The sequence below is a fragment of the Dermacentor silvarum genome, chromosome 6 (genome assembly GCF_013339745.2).
Source record: "Dermacentor silvarum isolate Dsil-2018 chromosome 6, BIME_Dsil_1.4, whole genome shotgun sequence".
In the NCBI taxonomy this organism is placed as follows: domain Eukaryota; kingdom Metazoa; phylum Arthropoda; class Arachnida; order Ixodida; family Ixodidae; genus Dermacentor; species Dermacentor silvarum.
Window position 1 is genome coordinate 100,612,438 of NC_051159.1, and position 18,917 is coordinate 100,631,354.

At 44.9% G+C, this 18,917-nt stretch overlaps 1 protein-coding gene across 3 annotated transcripts in view; it reads left to right on the forward strand.

Annotated features, from left to right (window-relative positions):
- The window catches only part of LOC119455777 (WD repeat-containing protein 37-like), a 159,327-nt gene that overhangs the window by 130,199 nt on the left and 10,211 nt on the right, over window positions 1–18,917 (forward strand). For all 3 annotated transcript variants that reach the window (XM_037717236.2, XM_037717239.2, XM_049669296.1), the window contains 6 exons: window positions 605–793; window positions 3,670–3,854; window positions 6,999–7,047; window positions 7,140–7,322; window positions 8,813–8,951; window positions 11,872–12,006. In XM_037717236.2, the coding sequence (XP_037573164.1) occupies window positions 605–793; window positions 3,670–3,854; window positions 6,999–7,047; window positions 7,140–7,322; window positions 8,813–8,951; window positions 11,872–12,006 (880 nt within the window). The remainder of the gene's footprint in view (window positions 1–604; window positions 794–3,669; window positions 3,855–6,998; window positions 7,048–7,139; window positions 7,323–8,812; window positions 8,952–11,871; window positions 12,007–18,917) is intronic.

Here is an 18,917-nt window from a genome sequence, read left to right on the forward strand (position 1 = left end):
TCCAACTCTGACAACTGCTGGCGAGGCCACGACCCCAACTCCAACAGGGGTTACTCTATGTGATGCTTTGTGATCTCAACCTTTCCTGTTTCGTTTCCTGTCAAGAATAATAGTTAAAAAAAAGAAAACTGAGCATTAGATTTCTTCATTTTATTTCCTGCGTGTATTCTTAGTGCTCACTTCGCCTGCCCTTGCCCTCGAGGAGGCTGAAGGCTTTCCCTCATATCTGGAGTGCACAGAGGTTGAGCTCGCTTCAGGTTGTGCAGGAGTTTGTGAGGAAGAAATCTCGCGTCATCGCTGTACGCCTTGGTACGTGTTGGGAGCCAGCAGATTTTCACCTACATTATTGATTCAATAGATTCAATAGCGAGGGATGCAACTGAGTTTTAATTGATCTTTATAACCGCTGAGTACTCTTGTCATCAAATTCAGTTAACGTCGATGCTGTCTACATTCTTTGCCACCTGCTAGTATTTTGTCAGGTGAAATATTTATGGTGCCCCACCACAAATCTCTTAATTAAATGTGCACTGAAACTCTTTTGATTAGTAAAAGTAGATATGCTTTCTTGACAATGCCTTTCTTCTTGTTTCTCATTTTGCAGCAAGCCAGCTGTCACAGAAAATAAAGAGCACATACAAGCTGAAGGCTTCCACCAGTCGCATTGTCTCCAGCTTCAAAACATCCACCCTCAGCTGTCAACTGGCTGTGAGCTACTTTGGCCATCGTGATGGAGTCTGGGAGGTCAGCACATCACGCTCGGGCCTTTTGGTCATTGCAACAGCATCTGCAGGTCAGTATTTCAAAGAATGCCTTCCGTCTTTCTAGTTTTTAGGCCTACTGCACTTGTGGTGGTGGAGGTGCCGCCACTCCCCCCCCTCCCCTTTCTTTTCTCTGTTTGCAGATTACTCCTTTCAGGTGCACCACATGCCTCATACCGTAATGCATTCTTTCTCTTGCTCTTTATTAATGCGAAAACATTGTATGTCCTATGAGGCAGAAAAGGTGATGTTGTAGGCAACGCGTGGTACCAAAGATCAACATCATCAGTGAGGTCATTAGCGTCTTGTATGACATCAGTAGTAGTACAGAAATAAAGTTAGAACAGTTTATAGTAAGGTGACTTAAGGTAGAGTAAAGTGATTAAGGTGAATTAAAGTGGAATAAGGTGGATTAAGGTTAGTACAAACTATAGCAAGGTGGACTAAGGTAGAGTTGTGAAGGGCACATGACAATGTATGACATCGCGTATCATGGATGTAACCAATCAATTAGAGAAGTCATAATGCTTTCACATTCAAATCACGTGACGATACTTAAGTGACTGTCATTTTTTAAATTTAGAACAAGCATCAATGACTGACCCAAAATTTGATCATGTATTTTTTTTTCTTCAGTGGATCGTTGCTGAACCAGTTAAAAATAGTATGGCGCCTTGATGTCCCTGAAGTGCACCAAGGCTGGTATTTTGTAGTGATGCCTTTCCGATGCTAATGCCTTTTCGTGCTTGGTCATTGGTCAGAGCAACGGTCCGCTCGCGTTATCGACGGGGTCAGCCGGCCGTGAGCGGTGGATGATAAGACTAGTATAGAATAAAGCACAACGCATTGTTACAAAATACCGGCCCAAGTCATTAAATTATTATGTGAATATTTCAGGGAAAACACTGAGAGCAGCATGTGTCTGTGTTAGAAACAGGCCACATGTTACATCATGGAAAATGTAGGCGGTGGTCATGTGCTACCACACACCATAGAGTTTTCTACAAAAAATTGCTAGAGAGAACTCTGATGCTCTGATTGTTCAGCTACCATTGGAACGATGGGTAGTTCGTGGATTTGTCTGATATTCGTACTAGTGGTTTTAGTCATTCTTGTGGCATTATTTTTCATACTTTTGAAATGAGGTTTATTGATGCAGGCGTAGATGTAGGTCCTTCGGATAGACTGGCACAGAACGGGCGGCTAAACAGTTACGTCGGGCAGCGCTCTTAGCGGTAACTTCGGCGTCGTCTTTTGCAAAGCGATCACGATGCTGCTACTGCTGGTGGTGTGCATCATCTGCAGAACATGTTGCACGTCTTCTTCATCACACTTTATAAGTTTCCAAGCAGTCACCATTTTCTAAGTATAGCAAGGCAAGTAAGTTGCTGTGCACATGCAAATAATTGCAAATTGTTGCATTTATAAGACAATATTTTGTTGAAAATGATCAATTTGCAAGGTCACAAATCTGTATGAAGCCAGAAGGACAAATTTTAGGAAAATCTATGCACTGCCCACCAATCCCATGCTGGCCAAACCCACTATATTTTCAGCTCCCATAGTCACTAATGCCATGGATCTCCTCCGTCTGGTAATTTTTGTAGCAAATTCTATGCCACACATCACTGACATGTACACCAGTCACATCAGTGTATCGAATGCAGGCCACGCCATGACCCGAGCTATTGCAGTATGTGCAGAAGATGCTACAGAAATCATGAAGGAGAAAAAGCTTATATTGTGAGCCGGTTTTGCGTAAGGGCATAAGCATAACACGGCAGAATAAAGAAATATGGGGCATCACAAACAGAACACATGGCCGGTGTAATGTAGCGATTCCTTTTGCTCAGTTCTATGCCACTTTTATTATACACCGTACAGGGCTGGCTGATCCCATTGGGAACCTGGGAGAAGTGCCGCTCTTGCCAATGGCAAAACACGAAAAGGAATTACATTGGAGTAGAATCATTACATTATTCTGGCACTTATAGCAGGATCATAAGCCACAAAGGTATAAAAAAAAGGAGAGGGTAGGATTCTCTTGTCTCTTGCCTTATTAGGTATGACTTGTGCAGAAATATGAAAGGGAAAATACACAGTTGGAAAGCTTGGCCCACTTCTCCTTAATGTTAAAAAGCAATAAATATCAATATTGTTAAACGAACAAAGGATTAAGCACTGGAGACTATTTACAAAGTATATTTACAAAAGGCAACTGCAGCGCTGACCAGTTCAGCTGACAGGTCGAGAGCAAGCAGCAGTTCGTCTTCTTCGTCAAGGTACCCATGTGCATCGTCCGCAAGAAACACGCAATATGCATGTATCATTATCCCCGACGGCAGAAGCACCGTCCCGGTGCGTCTAAATATTGGCGGTAACAGGAGAGTAATAACGTTTGAGGCGTGCGACGTGCACAACGTAAGTAAAATTCGGGGCAGATGAGGCATTGGTATTGACTGGGGCGATTTCATAAGTAACTGGAGTCACGGCATGCAGCGCTCGATATGGACCTGTGTACCGAGATAGGAGTTTTTGTGACAGGCCAACGTGATGTGTCGGGGACCACAGGAGGAGTACCAGAGATCGAGGTGGAAGTGGACATTTTGGTGTTGACGATTGTACAAACGCTGTTGGTTCTCTGGGAGGTCAGGAGGCGAACATGGACAATTTCGCGTGCTTGGGCTGCTCTGCTAATGGCGTCAAGTGCATATTCGCTGATCTCTGCTGCGGCGGATGGAAGGGATATGTCCAGTGGCAATGTGGGTTCTCAGCCGAACAACATAAAGAACAGGGAATAACCGGCAGTGTCTTGACGCGAAGAATTGTAGGCAAATGTGACAATATCAAGCCCTTTTGTCTCCTCACGTCTTATTTTTCTTTTCCCTTCATACTCTTAACTTTACAGACCATACTGCCAGGCTTTGGGACATTCAGACAGGCCAGTGCATTGTGCAGTATGCGGGACATGAGGGTTCAGTGAACTCTGTGCGCTTCCACCCAACACAAGACCTGCTCGTGACAGCCTCGGGAGACCAGAGCGCCCACATCTGGAGGGCTGCCACATCAGCAGCTGCTGCTCTGGATTTAGTGGTAAGCTCACTCTCTCGTTTTCATTTTTTTTAGCAGAGCTTTTTTTTTTATTTACAGCAAAGCTTTGCATATGTTTCTTATGCCATCAACTAATATCACCTAATATCATCATCAACATTGTCATTATCATCATCATCATCATAACACTTAAGGTCCATTACAGGACAAATGCACCTTCCCATTGGTGTCCAATCAACCCTGTACTGCATCAACAAACTCCATCCTGTATCTGCAAATTTCTTAATACTTGTCCATCCATCTAAGCCTCTGCTGATGGCATTTTTCTTCCTTGGCACCCATTCATCAATATGTGAATTACACAATGTTCCCAACTCCTCTTTTTCCCTTTAATCTTCACCAGGATATAAGCTACATTCACCTGTCTCACAACATTGTACCTGTTGTTTTCCAATCCATCATTCATTGTATGGGTCTGTTGAGAGGGTTGTAACTGATGTAACAGTGTGGTCCTATTTTCATTTCAAATTGCCCTGATCAGTGTGTGTCTTGACTGCTTGCTTTCTGATGCCTTGTGATTGGTTGACAAAATGGTGCAATCTACCACTGTGAGTTATTGCATGCTACAATGAATGTGTGAGCTTTAGCTAATTAGTGCATTGTGGTGCAGTGCAGGGTCCTCAACGAATGAAACATGTAAATTTAGCGCTCGACCTTCGGTATGCACTGCATCCAGCAGTGCGTTGTCATTTGGGGGACAGTGAAGAGCATGTGAATCACTCATTAATGCTAGCAGCTCTCGTTTAACATTTACTGGCAGTTAAAAGCTACCCAGTGCACCACTGTTGGCCATGTATTGTACTAGGGTCGACGCTGTTGCGAAAGCCGAGGTCCGAAAGGCCACGAAGGTTCCATGTCTGGTGCCGTGCCAGGTGCAGGGAGAAAGAGAGGTCCAGTGAGATCAGAAAATAGATTTATATACAAATGTACATATTTTAAAAGAAGGGCTCCATGATATTGGAACCGTCTAAATGCTCCAACATATTTGCATGTTCTAGCGTTTACATCTCAGAGTGTTGAAAACACTCAAGTTGCACTTTTTATCCCTTTGGTTTCCCTCTTTCACTCGACGAGGGAATGTACTTTAGTTCTTAGCCAATGACCACCTTCGACCAGTTTGCCATATCCCGCCCATGTTGTGCCATTGTTTCCCGCCGGGCTCCGCCTCCATACTTGCCTGATCGCCCCCGCACACAGGCAGCGGTTGACACCTTGGGAACCAAACGGTGATGTCGTTCCCACGGGAATACTTGATGCTGGCCCCTTGCAAGAATTAGTTGCCTCTCCGTGGCGGTCAGTTCGCGGAAGCCACCATTTTCTAGGGAGGGCAGTGGCTGATGTCTCGGAAGGGGCTCCAGGTTGGCGCATCACAGTCGGCGCCGGGCCTCGTTGTAGTTCGGGCGGGCGCTGGTGCTTCACGAAACACACCAAGAGCAACGTTGCCAGTTTTAGCTACGGACGAGGCCGATGACCCATTGCAGTCTGGGGACTAATTGCTCATCCATCAGTCCCAGGTGACTGACTGACACTCCTCGGCTGCGAGAAATGACAAGTGTGAAGAGCACTTGATAGCGTCGCATCTGTCAATGAGGCCCTCATATCCCGAAGGACAGCCAGACACAACGCTCAGATATCTCCGCAAAGCCCAAACACCATTCCACATCAGTGAAAATTAAAACAACTTGTTCACATTTATTTCTGGCTACGGAGAGTATATTCGTATGAAGAAAATAGTAAAATGATTGTGTAAGGATTACTTAGTACGGTACAGTACAGTAAAGTACTGGAAACTTCCTCCAGCATAACAAAAATGCTGGTACGGGCTCTGCATCAGAATTTTTAGGCATCAAATTCAGCCTATGAAAAATTATATGTTGGACCTTGTACGGATATACTGATTGCACTTCACTTGTTAAGCATTGTACAAAGCAGGTTCCTGTATTTTACGGCATATAAGATCAGCACTGGCTATTGCTAATTTATTTTGAAAAGGATATCTGTGAGATAGCATAGAATTTCTAGGTATTTGGGGTGTTATGGGCCGAAGTTTGGGGGTACCTTCAACAGCGTCTGCTTGGAGCTCGAACCAGGTTGACCATCAGAGGGTCCAGCAGGCTAGACGAGGCGACGTAAAAACAAGTAACAGAGTTTAATACATCGTTACGGGTGAGCAGTGTGCTCCAAAGAACAACATACAAGAAAAGTTCAGCATGGATGCCCCAGCACGCAAGGGCAGAGCAAAAGTGTTCTCCACGTGGCTGCTGGCTGGCCTTCTTATACCCTCCACCATCCGGGCACTTTCTTCCTTCTTCTCCCCTACTGCAGGCCAGGGCAATCCATAGGTTAGCATAAATGGTAGGAGACCGGAGCCGAGTGATCGTCCTTGGGGGGGGGGGAGCAAGATTAGCATAAATTGTAGGAGACCGGAGCCAGGTGAACGTCCTCTGCGGGGGAGCAAGGTTGAGGACTGGACGACAGGTTTTGTCTCTGACCCTCGCGACTGACACGCCTATTCATCTTGACGAGCGAGATCGTTAGTCACGCCGATCACCATGCGTTTTCACGTGGTCCGAGCATGGTCGCTCAACGTGAATCGGAATTCACTATACACGTGATCTGGCTATCGCAGCTCTAAGGGAATCGTAACAGGGGCTACTGACATCATGCGGCAGTAGTAGTGGACACTGTATCCGAACTTTGAACATAGGACTTCATATGGTCTCTTCAACCACTATTGCGATTCACCCTGACGTCTTGGTGCTCTTAAAACAGTGTCTGTTGTTTATCTGTATTGAACACCAAACCCATGTAGCACCCATGCACGGTGTTGATCAGAAAAAATGAAGCCACTGCACACATGATCACAGCTGACTCCAGGATGTCTAGTGGGTCTTCTGTTGTATCGCCACTGCTTTAAAACTCTGGGCAGGCAGGCAAACTCATCCTTACCCCACACATCTATTTAGCACCAGGAATTATGTGGGCACAATGCCATGCCACCAGGGTTCAACATGATTTATGCTCCTAGTGGCTTCATTTCTTACAAGGGCTTTACCTATATATGTCAGTGACTGCTTCTTTTGAATAGATTCACTTGACAATTACCGTATTTCAATCTCTTTGCAGAAAGGACATTCATCTGAAGACGAGGTTGACCTTTCGGAGAAGGAGGATGGTAAGCACAGCCATTTGGTAATGTTGTTGTCAAGGAAACTGTGTTAATTCATCATTCAGGTAGTCATTATTAGTTTGTGTCTTTCTTTACAGATATTGACTCTGCAAGCAATGTTCTTGTAATGAAAAGCCCTTTGACTGAGCTGACGGGCCATAGCAGTGTTGTGATAGCATCCGACTGGTTGTCGGGTGGGGACCAGGTGATCACTGCATCCTGGGATCGCACAGCCAACGTCTACGACGTTGAGAAGGGAGAGCTTGTCATTCAGCTTGTTGGTGAGTTTCATGTAGCTTAGCTGGTCACCTACAAGTTTTTCAGTGTTTTGCAAAAAGGGCAATGTAAATTCAGTTATGCTAGAAACGCCATTCTCAGACCAAGATAACAGGTTTGATTACTGGCTGCAACAGCCTCATTTGAATGAGAGGGAAATGCAAGAACACTCACGTACTTATTTAGGTTTAGGTGTGCACAATAAGGAATCCCAGGTGGTCAAAATTAATCCGAAGCTTCCCACTATGGGATCCCTTGTAAAGCATTGCGCAGTTTTGAGACATTAAGCCCCACAATTCATTTTTATTTGAAAACCTGTTGCTATTTAATTTTACTTAGTGCTTGTAATGTAATGTTAAGCTGTGTTTGAAAGCCCATTCCCATTTAAAATTGGGTTTTGTACATTCACCTACTTAGTCATATTGCAATCCCCAAGTAGAAGTTCTTGTAGCATGTGATGACCATAGCAGTTGATCCATTAGAGAAATACTGATCTATATCAAAAAACAATTTGAAGGCTATCAGTGGGATTCTTGCGACAGTAATTCATTGGTATTAATTTTCCCCTGTTTTTCCCTTATTGCACGTTTCCGTTTTGCACGAACTGATGAGACGTGCTAGACTCTGCGTTGCATAGCCTTGGCATTCTTCTGTCGACACTCTTGTGCAGGACAACTCGTACCACTCGTAGAAGGTGCAGTGTTCATTGTTACCTTTAACTATACAGCACATAGAACACAAATGCAGCCGCTAATGCAATTATCTAAGCGTGTGACATGTGTCCGGACTTTCCGGTGAGCAAAGTGCATCTACTGACGGCCGAGCACCAACTGTATGAGCTGCATTCCAGCGTGCTGCACCGCCACCCCCTCATCTCTTTCATTGGCTCTGCACCAGATGGTGCGGTGCTCCCTTGGGTAGGGAGTGCATGACGTATGACGCGTGCTTCCTCCTCTCTCCAGCCACGCTGCACCTGTGCTCCACTCCCCGCAGCCTGCTTCCTCTCTTGTGTGATGTCATGTGCTTCCTCCCCTTCCACGTGCGTCGGTCTCCTCTCCGCTTCATTCCTCTCCACTCTTTTGCCATACACAAGCCAACAGACAGGTTTTCGTTTGCATGAGTTCACTAATGCTAACACGTTAATTACACAATTGTCCAGCTAATTAAGAACACTGGATTGCACTGCTGTAAAAAGAGAAGGGAACAATGTAGAAAAAAGAAGAAACATTATTCTAACCTTTTCAAGCTTGTGTAGAAGGATGAAGGTGCCCTTGCATCATTAAACGCTATCAGTCATCGTCAGTTAATAGGGTTATATAATATGCTAGACATGTCGCAAATTCTTCCAATGCAAATGTGGCAATTTTTTATGACTGCAAGCACTAGCTCTCGGTTGCTCAGATTGTTAGAGACTTTCTGTTTATGATCTGCTGTATTGATTTTTCCAACACCAGTCTCTTTTTCTCTGCTTCTTCTGCGTGCCTCTGGTGAGCAGGCCACGACCAAGAATTGACCCACACCAGTGCACATCCGACGCAGCGTCTGGTGGTGACGTCCTCCAAGGACACGACGTTTCGGCTGTGGGACTTCAGGGAGCCAATACACTCGGTCAGCGTGTTTCAGGGCCACACAGAGTGAGCAACTCTTCTTTAAACCGCTCCTCCGTACCTTTCTTTTTGTTTGTTTTGTTTATTGCAGGTTCTTGCATTTGCTCTACACTCGATCTCACCAGCTCCGGGCAGTGCAGCAAAAGCTATGGTTGTGTCAGCAGTCAGTATAGAGAACCAGAATAAGGGCTCCTTTATTGTTTACCTTGGATCATTCCCTGCCCCATGTCGACTGAACGGAAGTTTCATGGAAGGGTCAGCTGTGCACAGATCGAGCGATCCTCCTTTCTGTGGTAGCACAACCAGCTCTCATTACTGAATAGTTGACACAAGCCTTAGCTTTTGCTTGTCTGTACTAAAATGTTTATATTTAGGCTTGTTTATTATTCATGACTATAGGTTCAGCGTGAAGTAAACAAGAGGGACAGGTTATGTGTAGCTGTTAAGTTTCAATATGTAACGTGAAACAACTAAAAATTAAATTTTGAAGAAGGGTAGACTGCCTCTGGAAAGGGCATAACATGTCTGTCTACTTGCTTGGATTTGCCTCTCAATAATTCACTCTAATAATTCAAGAATCTCGGTTGACACAAGTCTCAAAATCTTGGCTGGGCTTGCTGTCCCTAGCAAAAATTCTAATACAAAAACTAATAGCCTATTAGGTTATTGACACTAATACAGTCTATTAGGTCTATTAGTGTATTAGTCTAATAGATATTGGTGTATTAGTCTAATAGGCCTATTAGTCTAGTAGGTCTATTAGTGTATTAGTCTAGTAGGTCTATTAGTGTAATAGTCTAATATGCCTATTAGTGTATTAGTCTAATAGGCCTATTATTGTTAGTCTGATAGGTCTATTGCTGTGAAAGAAAATGTTGCAATGCACCAGATAACGAAAAACAGGTAAATTGCTAGAAGCATTTATTAGCACAGCATGTTTTTTTACAGATTCCTCTTTCGAGATCTTCATCAGGTCAGCAATCTTGATTGAGAGCTTTTCGTTGACTTCGACCAGAGGACGTCCTTTTGAGGAAGTGGTTAAAAAAAACTAGGCACAAAAATACACACATATAGAAACAGTTGAAAGCAGTGGTGCTAGTTCTACCACTAAACGTTTAAGCTGGCAATATTTGCTTCCAAATTAGAATAATGTGGCTCGCCAATATTTTAGAACAGTTGATATATGTTAGCTCAAAATGTTTATCATAATAAAAAATGACGCTACCTGACATGACAGGACAATTATAAAGCACACAAAATCAATATAAGATGTGTGTTCCATCGAAACTGTAGACAGATATAAGGAACTCTAGACAGAAATCTTGCACAGCCTTGTCGGAAACAGCCATGTTATTGCTGCAACGCACACAGCAATCGGCCCGACGACACTGTGGTTACGTTCACCGTCAGGATAAAAAAAAGAAGAAAACACTTCATACTGTACTACAGTAGCATAAATAAGAAGTATAATTACCTCGAAATGGTAAATCGGCGCCGGGGAAAACGCTGCACATTGAAGCACGCTGATAGATCCACAAAGCCCCGAAGGACAGGGGTAAAACAGTTGCCTTGCGTTGTTTTGAAGTATTAACAGCAGCCATAGATAAAACTATCCAATATACTACTGCACGAATGAGATTGCACAGGCGCTAACGCCATGGGTTCCTTAAAAACACATTGTTCATTCACTAACACGCACACCTCGCCTTGACATGGCAGCTGCCATGGCACACGTGCTGTGCGCAACTACAGCTGACTATGGTCACAGTTTTATGTCCTTCCCGCCCGCCGTGTTCCCTTCTCTGCGATACTGCTCTTTGATGTCAATAAATATTACGGCCTTTTATATGCGCTATCAAGTTAGCAATTTAGGTTAAAAGTTTAACATTTACTTTATGCGCACTTCAACAGTAAATACAACACTGACGAAACTTCAGCTGCAAACAAATAAGGTTGCTGCTATTGCACCGTCGTCGTCGTTCGTAAGCTGACCGGGCACCGTGATTCTGTCTTGTAGATTACGGCTGGTTGTTCATTTTTTTTTTTTTTTTTTTTGTGGGGAAGTGTTCGGTGTGCTGTAAACACTAGCTGTTTCCTCAACGACTCATCGCGACGAGGCTCAGTGAAGCAAAATTGGCAAGACCATGTAGGCGCACGTCGCTTTTGTGTATGTCGCCGAGAGATGGCCAGTTTCACTAGCTTAGTGCGCTGAAACTAATGCAAACGTGCGAATGCAGTCTGCTGCACAATTGTACAACAGAATTTTTAATTATTCAGTGATTAAATAGAAACGCCTCTCCATGCAAGCGAGCGGTCCGCTAGTCTATTTTTTTCATCAACTTTCACCAGCAAACAAGAGCTGTGGAATCCAGCAATACATGTTGTATCAGACCAGCAACAACCTGTATAATAGAGATACTAGTAGACACGTAACACTGTTTGTATAAGACTAATAAGTCTAATACACAGGGCCTATTGGTCTTATAGGTAAGTCAGTACGTCTAATAGAAATTTCTATTGGTCTAATACAAAACTTATACAACTAATACAAAACTGTATTAGACTAATACAAACTTTTATTAGAATTTTTGCTAGAGGTGTTTTCAATGCGTTTTAACCCTGGGTAATTGAAACACTGCTCTTTTGGTAAATTGAAAGTTTTTAGATTTCACATTTTTCAGGCTTTTATTATTGTTGTCAATGGGAATGGGGTTGAGAGTGAGTAATTCAGTTCAACTAAAAATGTACTAGTAATGAGATTGGGGCAGCAAGTTATACATAGTGCAGCTTCACTTATTTACCCTTTATAGGTCTTGTTTGGGAAGACGGCCAAGGTTATGCTTTTATTACTGGCTTTTGTCCTTTTCTTGCATACTAAATCTAACGCGAAATTTTTACTGCGTCACTTCACCAGTCATAAGGTGTCCATAAATGATTTTGTCTACAGGGCTGTCACCTCTGCCGTATTTGCATCGGCAGACAAGGTTGTGTCAGGAAGCGATGACCGCACGGTTAAGATCTGGGACTTAAAGAACATGAGGTCACCACTGACAACAATCAGGCTGGACTCGCCTGTTAACAGGTAATCATACTCGCCCTAGTAACAGAAATGAGCTTTTGTTTAATCTTGCATAATACAGAGGAGAGTGTATCTCGCTGCCAATGTCGTTACACGCCTTATTTCGCATGGCTCTTTAGAATCCACTGCTGCTACTGCTTATGCAGCCTTTGTCAAATGCAGCTAATTGTAGGTGTCTGGTTAACATTCTGTTGCATTTGCACCACTTGAAAACATCTACCGCAGTGGTTATGATGATCTGTTGCTCAGCCTGAGGTCGTGGGTTTTATTCGTGGTCACCAGTGTGAGAAAGCTCGTGTACTTAAATTTAGTTGCACTATAAAGAATCCCAGATGGTCAAAAGTAATCCAGAGTCCCCTCCTAAGGTGTCTGTCATAGCGCCAGTGTTGCTTCAGAACATTAAACCACAAGAATCAGTCAAATCAATCATGTACCACTTGAAACCTATACAGAGTGAGACAAGCTCTCGTGGCCTCCAAGCTTCTGATCATGTGTTGTTACATTGGCACAACTCTTGGTGCATTCTATAGACTTGGAAACACTCGCACTCTAATGGCTCTGTCTCTTTCGACAAAGGCTCTACAATGTTTGTTAAAAGTTTTGGAAACACTGCTTGCAGGATTAGTCATGTCATTGGGACACACACTGGGACCATTGTGGAACATTTGTTGCTCCAAAGTCCTGGAGATTAAGAGAGAGAGTGTTCCTCTTCGCTTTGCCTGAGTTCTGAATGCATGGCGTGCTACAGTGTTAAGGACTCATTGACTCATATTATCACTTGTGGAGTATGGTCAGAAGTTTTAGCAAAGATCATACATTAAAACATTGCATTGTTAACATCTACTTTTGGCTGGATTCTGTAACATCATCAAATGCATTTTGAACTATGGTAGCAAAATTTTATATTGACGTGCTTACTTGTTTATATTTTTTCGGTGACCACATTTCACCAGCTAACAAATGTCTAAGGTAATGTCAAAGGTAAATGTTGAAGGTTACCTGCATCTATTGGAACATTCTGAATTGTTGGCGCCCATTACATCTGCTGTCTATTTTGTCGTCAAACCTTGTGTAATCAAGCTGCAAGCATGATGCGAATAGTGTTGTACTTTATCGAAGGCACATGAGCACCAGCGATTACGCTAGAATCTACGCCAAGTCATGTACAAATAGCCGACGCATCTACCCATGGATCAGATTTTGACAACCGACGCATGTGCTCGTCACTATCGTTCTGCCCGAGTGTAACTTGTTTTTTGTGAGCACAGGTTTACCCAATAAAGAGGTTAGTTTAGTGACTCGCTGCTGTGCTACAGTCTGATTCCTCATCGTCACTGTAGCATTGTTCTACATTGGCTACTGACATTAAGCTACCACACAGGTACCTTGTCTTGACTTGGTCTCAAGCATAGTTTCTCACTATGACACCTAGAAGGGTAATCTGGCACCACCGTCTATGCGAGTTTCTTAAAGGGTGATGTGCTGTCATAGGAATGATGGGATATCGTGTCTGCGAGGCTTGTGTTGGCTGATGTTACTACGAGGCTTCATCTAAAACGTGGTTATGGCTGCACATAAAAACTGCGTTCTTAACATAAAATCTACATAAAAGGCTTTTATTCACCCATATTACATCTCAATAAAGTTTACTCACCTACAATGCAGAATGAAGCGAAGAAAAGCAAGAACAGATGGCAAGTTATTCCAAAGCGAGCGAGAATCTTGTCGTCTACCCTCCAACTTTAGCGACCAGCTGATACTTTTTACGCTTCATATAATTGTACATCCTATAGTAAGTCCTCAAAATCAAAATAAAAAAACATGTTTTTGTGTAGTATAAAGCTAAAGCATCTTTTTACATTCTGTTTTAGCAGAAAATGAATCATTGTGACAGGTGGAACGGTGCTAACCAGGCGCGTCTTAAAGACTTTCTGGTTCTCCGAGAACAATGCCAATCCGAAGTCACAATGTACCGGCATTCCCATGGATACCATAGTGCAGCAGCGCTAATTTTTCCTCTAGGTAATATAGTGAGAAACTCTATGCTCTCAAGAGCTTTGTTGAGCTGTCAGCAATTATTTGGATAGCCTGACCTCTTACAATGTGATGCACTATATAAATAAATTTTAGAACTAATGCTAGCTAATTTTGCTTGAATCATTCATTAGCAGAACATAATTAAGTTTTATTTGTCAACGTTTTACAGCGAAGCTGTTAAAGGCTAGGCTCCCTGGGATTGTGTCTGCGTGTAGAAAGAACTGTCATCATCAGCATTTGATTTGGCTCCATGTGTGTGGTGGTTTGGCTCCTTGTACGTGGTGGTTTCCTGCCAGTTGTGCCTTAGCACAGGTGTCAAAACGAATGATGGATGGCCCATTGTTATACCCCTCGCTACCGCCAATGCCTCTTTCACAAGTATTGCGATACTCGGTGGCAACACGTTCCATAAATGGTTGTGCCCCTTTGTCTCGTGACAAAGAGATCGCGCTAGTGCTGTTATCAGCAGTTTTCCTGTGGACTCGCTATTGGACGAACGCTCATTTAAACACATCTTCCAGGATCCTGACAATGCCGTGCAGTGTGCTGTGGCTATTAACACTGTGGCTCATACGCTAGTCTGTGACGATGGGGTGGACTTGGCGCAGCAAACGCAGTACTTCGACATTGCGTCGGGCGAGAACAAGATGCCGGTGTCCAATGCCGGTGTCCGAACATGCCGAAGACGCTCAATATAGTCAAGAATGATAATATTGATTATCCTCTTTCTCCACGCACGTTCCCACCTCGCTCCTCTTACTCCTCTTATAGACAGTGCAACCTGTCTGAATGGCGCGCCATGGACGACAAGCCGATCTGTTTTAACTGCCGACGCATTGGGCATATCGCTCGCCACTGCCGCAGTCACTGGAATTCTCCAACACGCTATTCTTCTGACTACCACCCTCGTCCAGTCTAGTTCGTCCTTTTCATTCGCTTCTTTTATGCCCTGACCCTTCATTTGACCCTGCGACACTTCTGACACGACCCCGCTACTCCCACTGTCCTTCTCCCTCCCGCTGTCAGTCTCGTTCGCCCCCGTCACAACATCGTGACATATTTTTACTCTGTCGACCCTTAGGTAAAACATCCGTCGTGTACCCTTCGCATAAATACTGGTGATGTGAACCCTATTCAACGATGTCCATATTGTATTTCTGCTTCAGAACGAGCAGTTATACAACAGGAAGTAAAAAAGATGCCTGAAAAGGACATTATCGAGCCTTCCTGTAGTTCCTGGGCTTCTCCCATCATACTTGTCAAGAACAAGAATGGAACTTGGCACTTTTGTGTAGTTTATCGCCACCTGAACAAAATCACAAAGAAGGACGTTTACCCTTCGCCACATATTGATGATGCTCTAGACTGCCTGTACGGTGCCACCTATTTCTATCGACTTACGGTCCGGTCCGGCTACTGGCAGATATCTGTTGATGACATGGACCAAGAGAAGACTGCATTTGTTACCTCGGCGGTCTTTTATCAGTTCAAGGTGATGCCTTTCGGTCTCTGTAATGCGCGGGCCACCTTCGAACGAATGATGGACTCTTTGCTTCAGGGATTCAAGGGGTCCACCTGTTTGTGATATCTGGATGATGTCATCGTTTTCTCGCCCACATTCAACATGCATCTCAATCGTCTTTCAGCCACTCTTGACGTGTTCCGCCAGGCCAGTCTCCAGTTGAACTCTTCAAAATGTCACTTCGCTCGCCGCCAAATCACCGTCCTTGGACACCTCGTGGATGCCAGAGGCATGCGACCTGATCCGGAAAAAATTCGCGCCGTTACGAATTTTCCTGTCCCGAAGTGTACAGCGGACGTTCATAGTTTCGTAGGGCTGTGCTCCTATTTCCGGTGCTTTGTAAAGGATTTTGTGACCATTGCGCGTCCCCCTTACCGACCTCTTGAAGAAAGACGTCCCGTTTTCTTGGGGGTTCTGATCATGCCACATCATTTTCTCATCTCACTACTCTCCTTACCATGCCTCCAATCCTGGCCCACTTTGACCCGTCTGCCTCAACAAGTTCGAACTGATGCCAGTGGTCATGGCATAGGAGCAGGTGTTAGTACAACGCCAGTGTGGACATGATCACGTTATAGCCTACTCCAGCTAACTTTTATCACCCGCCGAGCCGAGCGCAATTATTAAATCACAGAGCGCGAGTGCCTCGCTCTTGTGTGGGCAGTTGTGAAGTTTCATCCATACTTGTAAGGACACCCATTCTGTGTCATCGTTGATTACCACGCTCTCTGCTGGCTATCATCGCTCAAGGACCCCACGGGACGTCTCGCTCGCTGAGCTTTACGCCTGCAAGAATATACCTTCTCCGTGGTACATAAGATGAAACGCTTGCACCAGGATGCAGATTGTTTGTCCCACTACCCAGTGGAAGAACCGGCAGATGCGGATGCCATCGCTTCCATTTTCTCTGTGTCCCAGTTGCTTCAAATCGGCAACGAGCTACGCCGCGATCCTTCGTTATGAGCCCTCATCGACCAGCTGGAGTCATTTGGGCCATTTCCTCTCTCGGTTTCCGGAAATAAATGGGTCGCCGTCGCTACCGTTTATGCTAAGCGGTACGCAATCACAAGAGCCCTCCCAACAAGTTGCGCTACCGATGTCGCTGACTTTCTACTCTACGACCTCATTTTAGTGCACGGTGCTCCGCGCCAATTACTCACTGACTGTGGCCGTAGCTTTCTCTCAGCAGTCGTCGAGGACATCCTCTGCTCCTGCTCGACAAAGCACAAATTCAGCACGTCCTACCACCCACAGACACCTGTTGAGGTCTCACGCAGCGCCTCAACAGGACCATCACCGACATGCTTTTGAAGTACGTTGTGGCCGACCACTACAACTGGGATCTTCATTTACCATATGTGACGTTCGCATGTAATTCATCGCGTCACGACACCGCCGGCTATTCACCATTCTATCTTCTATACGGCCGAGAACCCGCATTGCCCTTGGAGTTCAGCTACTGAATACGCCCACGACGCAATTGCACGCGCTGACCATGCGTAGCAGCTCACCCGCACCCGTCTCGAGGCCTCACAGGAGCATCAGAGATGCCTCTATGATTGCCGCCATCGTGACGTGCACTTTTCTCCGGGTTCTCTGGTGCTTCTCTGGTCACCCATCCGCCGTGTGAGCCTTTCCGAAAAGCTGCTGTCGAGTTACGTTGGTCTATACCATGTGGTCTAACAAGTTACCGATGTCACATTTGAAATCATCCTCCCCGACCCCTCAGCGTCGTTGTCAGCTGCAAGTGACATTGTTCACGTAGCGAGACTAAAGCCATATCACACACCTTTCACCGCGGATGTGTAGCTTAAGCACCGGGATGGTGCTTCTACTGCCGGGGGTGATGATACGGAACAGCTGCCACAGTGTGGCTGCACTGAAGAGGAGGAAGACGACGTGTTCCCGCTTGATATAGCGTCGCCATCTTGGCCTCCGTTGGCTTCCGTGTAAATAAATTGTAAATAGCCTTGGGCATCAGCTACACGTAACAATATATAAATTTACTACAGTGTAGACCGCTTATAACGTAAGTCGCTGGAGTCTCGAATATCTACACTATAAGCGCTACCGCACTATAACCAAAACAACTATTTTCAAGCCCTGCACGTATGCAAAACATGTAGACCAAGCATGTAGACACGCTTTGTACTATCGCGCACACATCGCGATTACGTTTTTGCCAGTGAGCTGGTGAAAACATAATCGCAATGTAGCTGGCGCTCTTTAAGTTCGATAGCTTTGCACCGAGTCAAAACGAAACAACAGTTTGCCGCAACCGCTGCGGAAAAAACCGTGACCGCTATCGACGCGATTATGAACAGCGACTTTGCGGTGCTGAAGGCATGTGCCCGACGCACGCACCAAGTCTGGACGAATTAACTACCGTTCGCTGCAACTGCAGTCGAAACCGCGGTCGCTATCTATGCGATCATCGATGGCGACTACGCAGTTTTTTTTGGCACGCGGCCGACTCGCGCGCGTACCGAGTAAAAAAGAAACTACTGTTCGCCGCAACCGCTGCGGAGAAACCACGGCCGCTATCGATGCAATCGTGGACGACGACCACGCAGTTATGAAAGCCTGTGGCCAACGCGGTGTTATGCGCAGCGGTAAACACAAGCATACAGGCTTTAAAGACACAAATAGGCTCGAAGCGTACCGGCATTGCTGTCATTCACGTACGTTTTAAACTGATGGCCGTGGCGATACGGACTCCGCCACTTCGTTTCGGTTGGACGCTAGCGCCGTTCTTGCTCTTTTGCGTCGCACATTTGCGGCGCTCCTCGAGCTCCGAAAGTAGTCCGAATTAACTGATGTGCGGCCAAATAAGTCCAAATTAACGAGAGTTTGATTGCATTGAATAATGCACACGTCGGCCGAGAGCACGCACCTTGTTGGGAAGCGTGCTTGCTGCCGCCCTTGTCGGCGAGATTTTCCCGCGGAAGCCGCATTATAACCGGTATTTCGTCTCACGCGGCTGCACTGTAAGCGGTATGCGTATACATGGAGTGCTATGGGAAAATTAACGGGAGTTTGAAAAGACCGTACTATATCTGGTCCTGCACTATAAACGGTTACGTTGTAAGTGGTCTATAGTGTATAGCAATATTCAATATAGCAGACCCACCATAGTCACAGCTTCGCTGGCTTCCATCTTCACAGTAGTAGAAGGGCTCTGAAATTTTTTAGTTTTTGTCTTTCAAGATGTATAATAGTCACGATTATTGCAGATTCAGTTTCTGATACACAGTTTTCATTTATAATACAATTAAACCTCATTGTGACTGCATCTAAAAGAAAAGCACCAATGAAAATATTAATATTGAAGAAGTGTCGTGTGCAGCATGTTGAA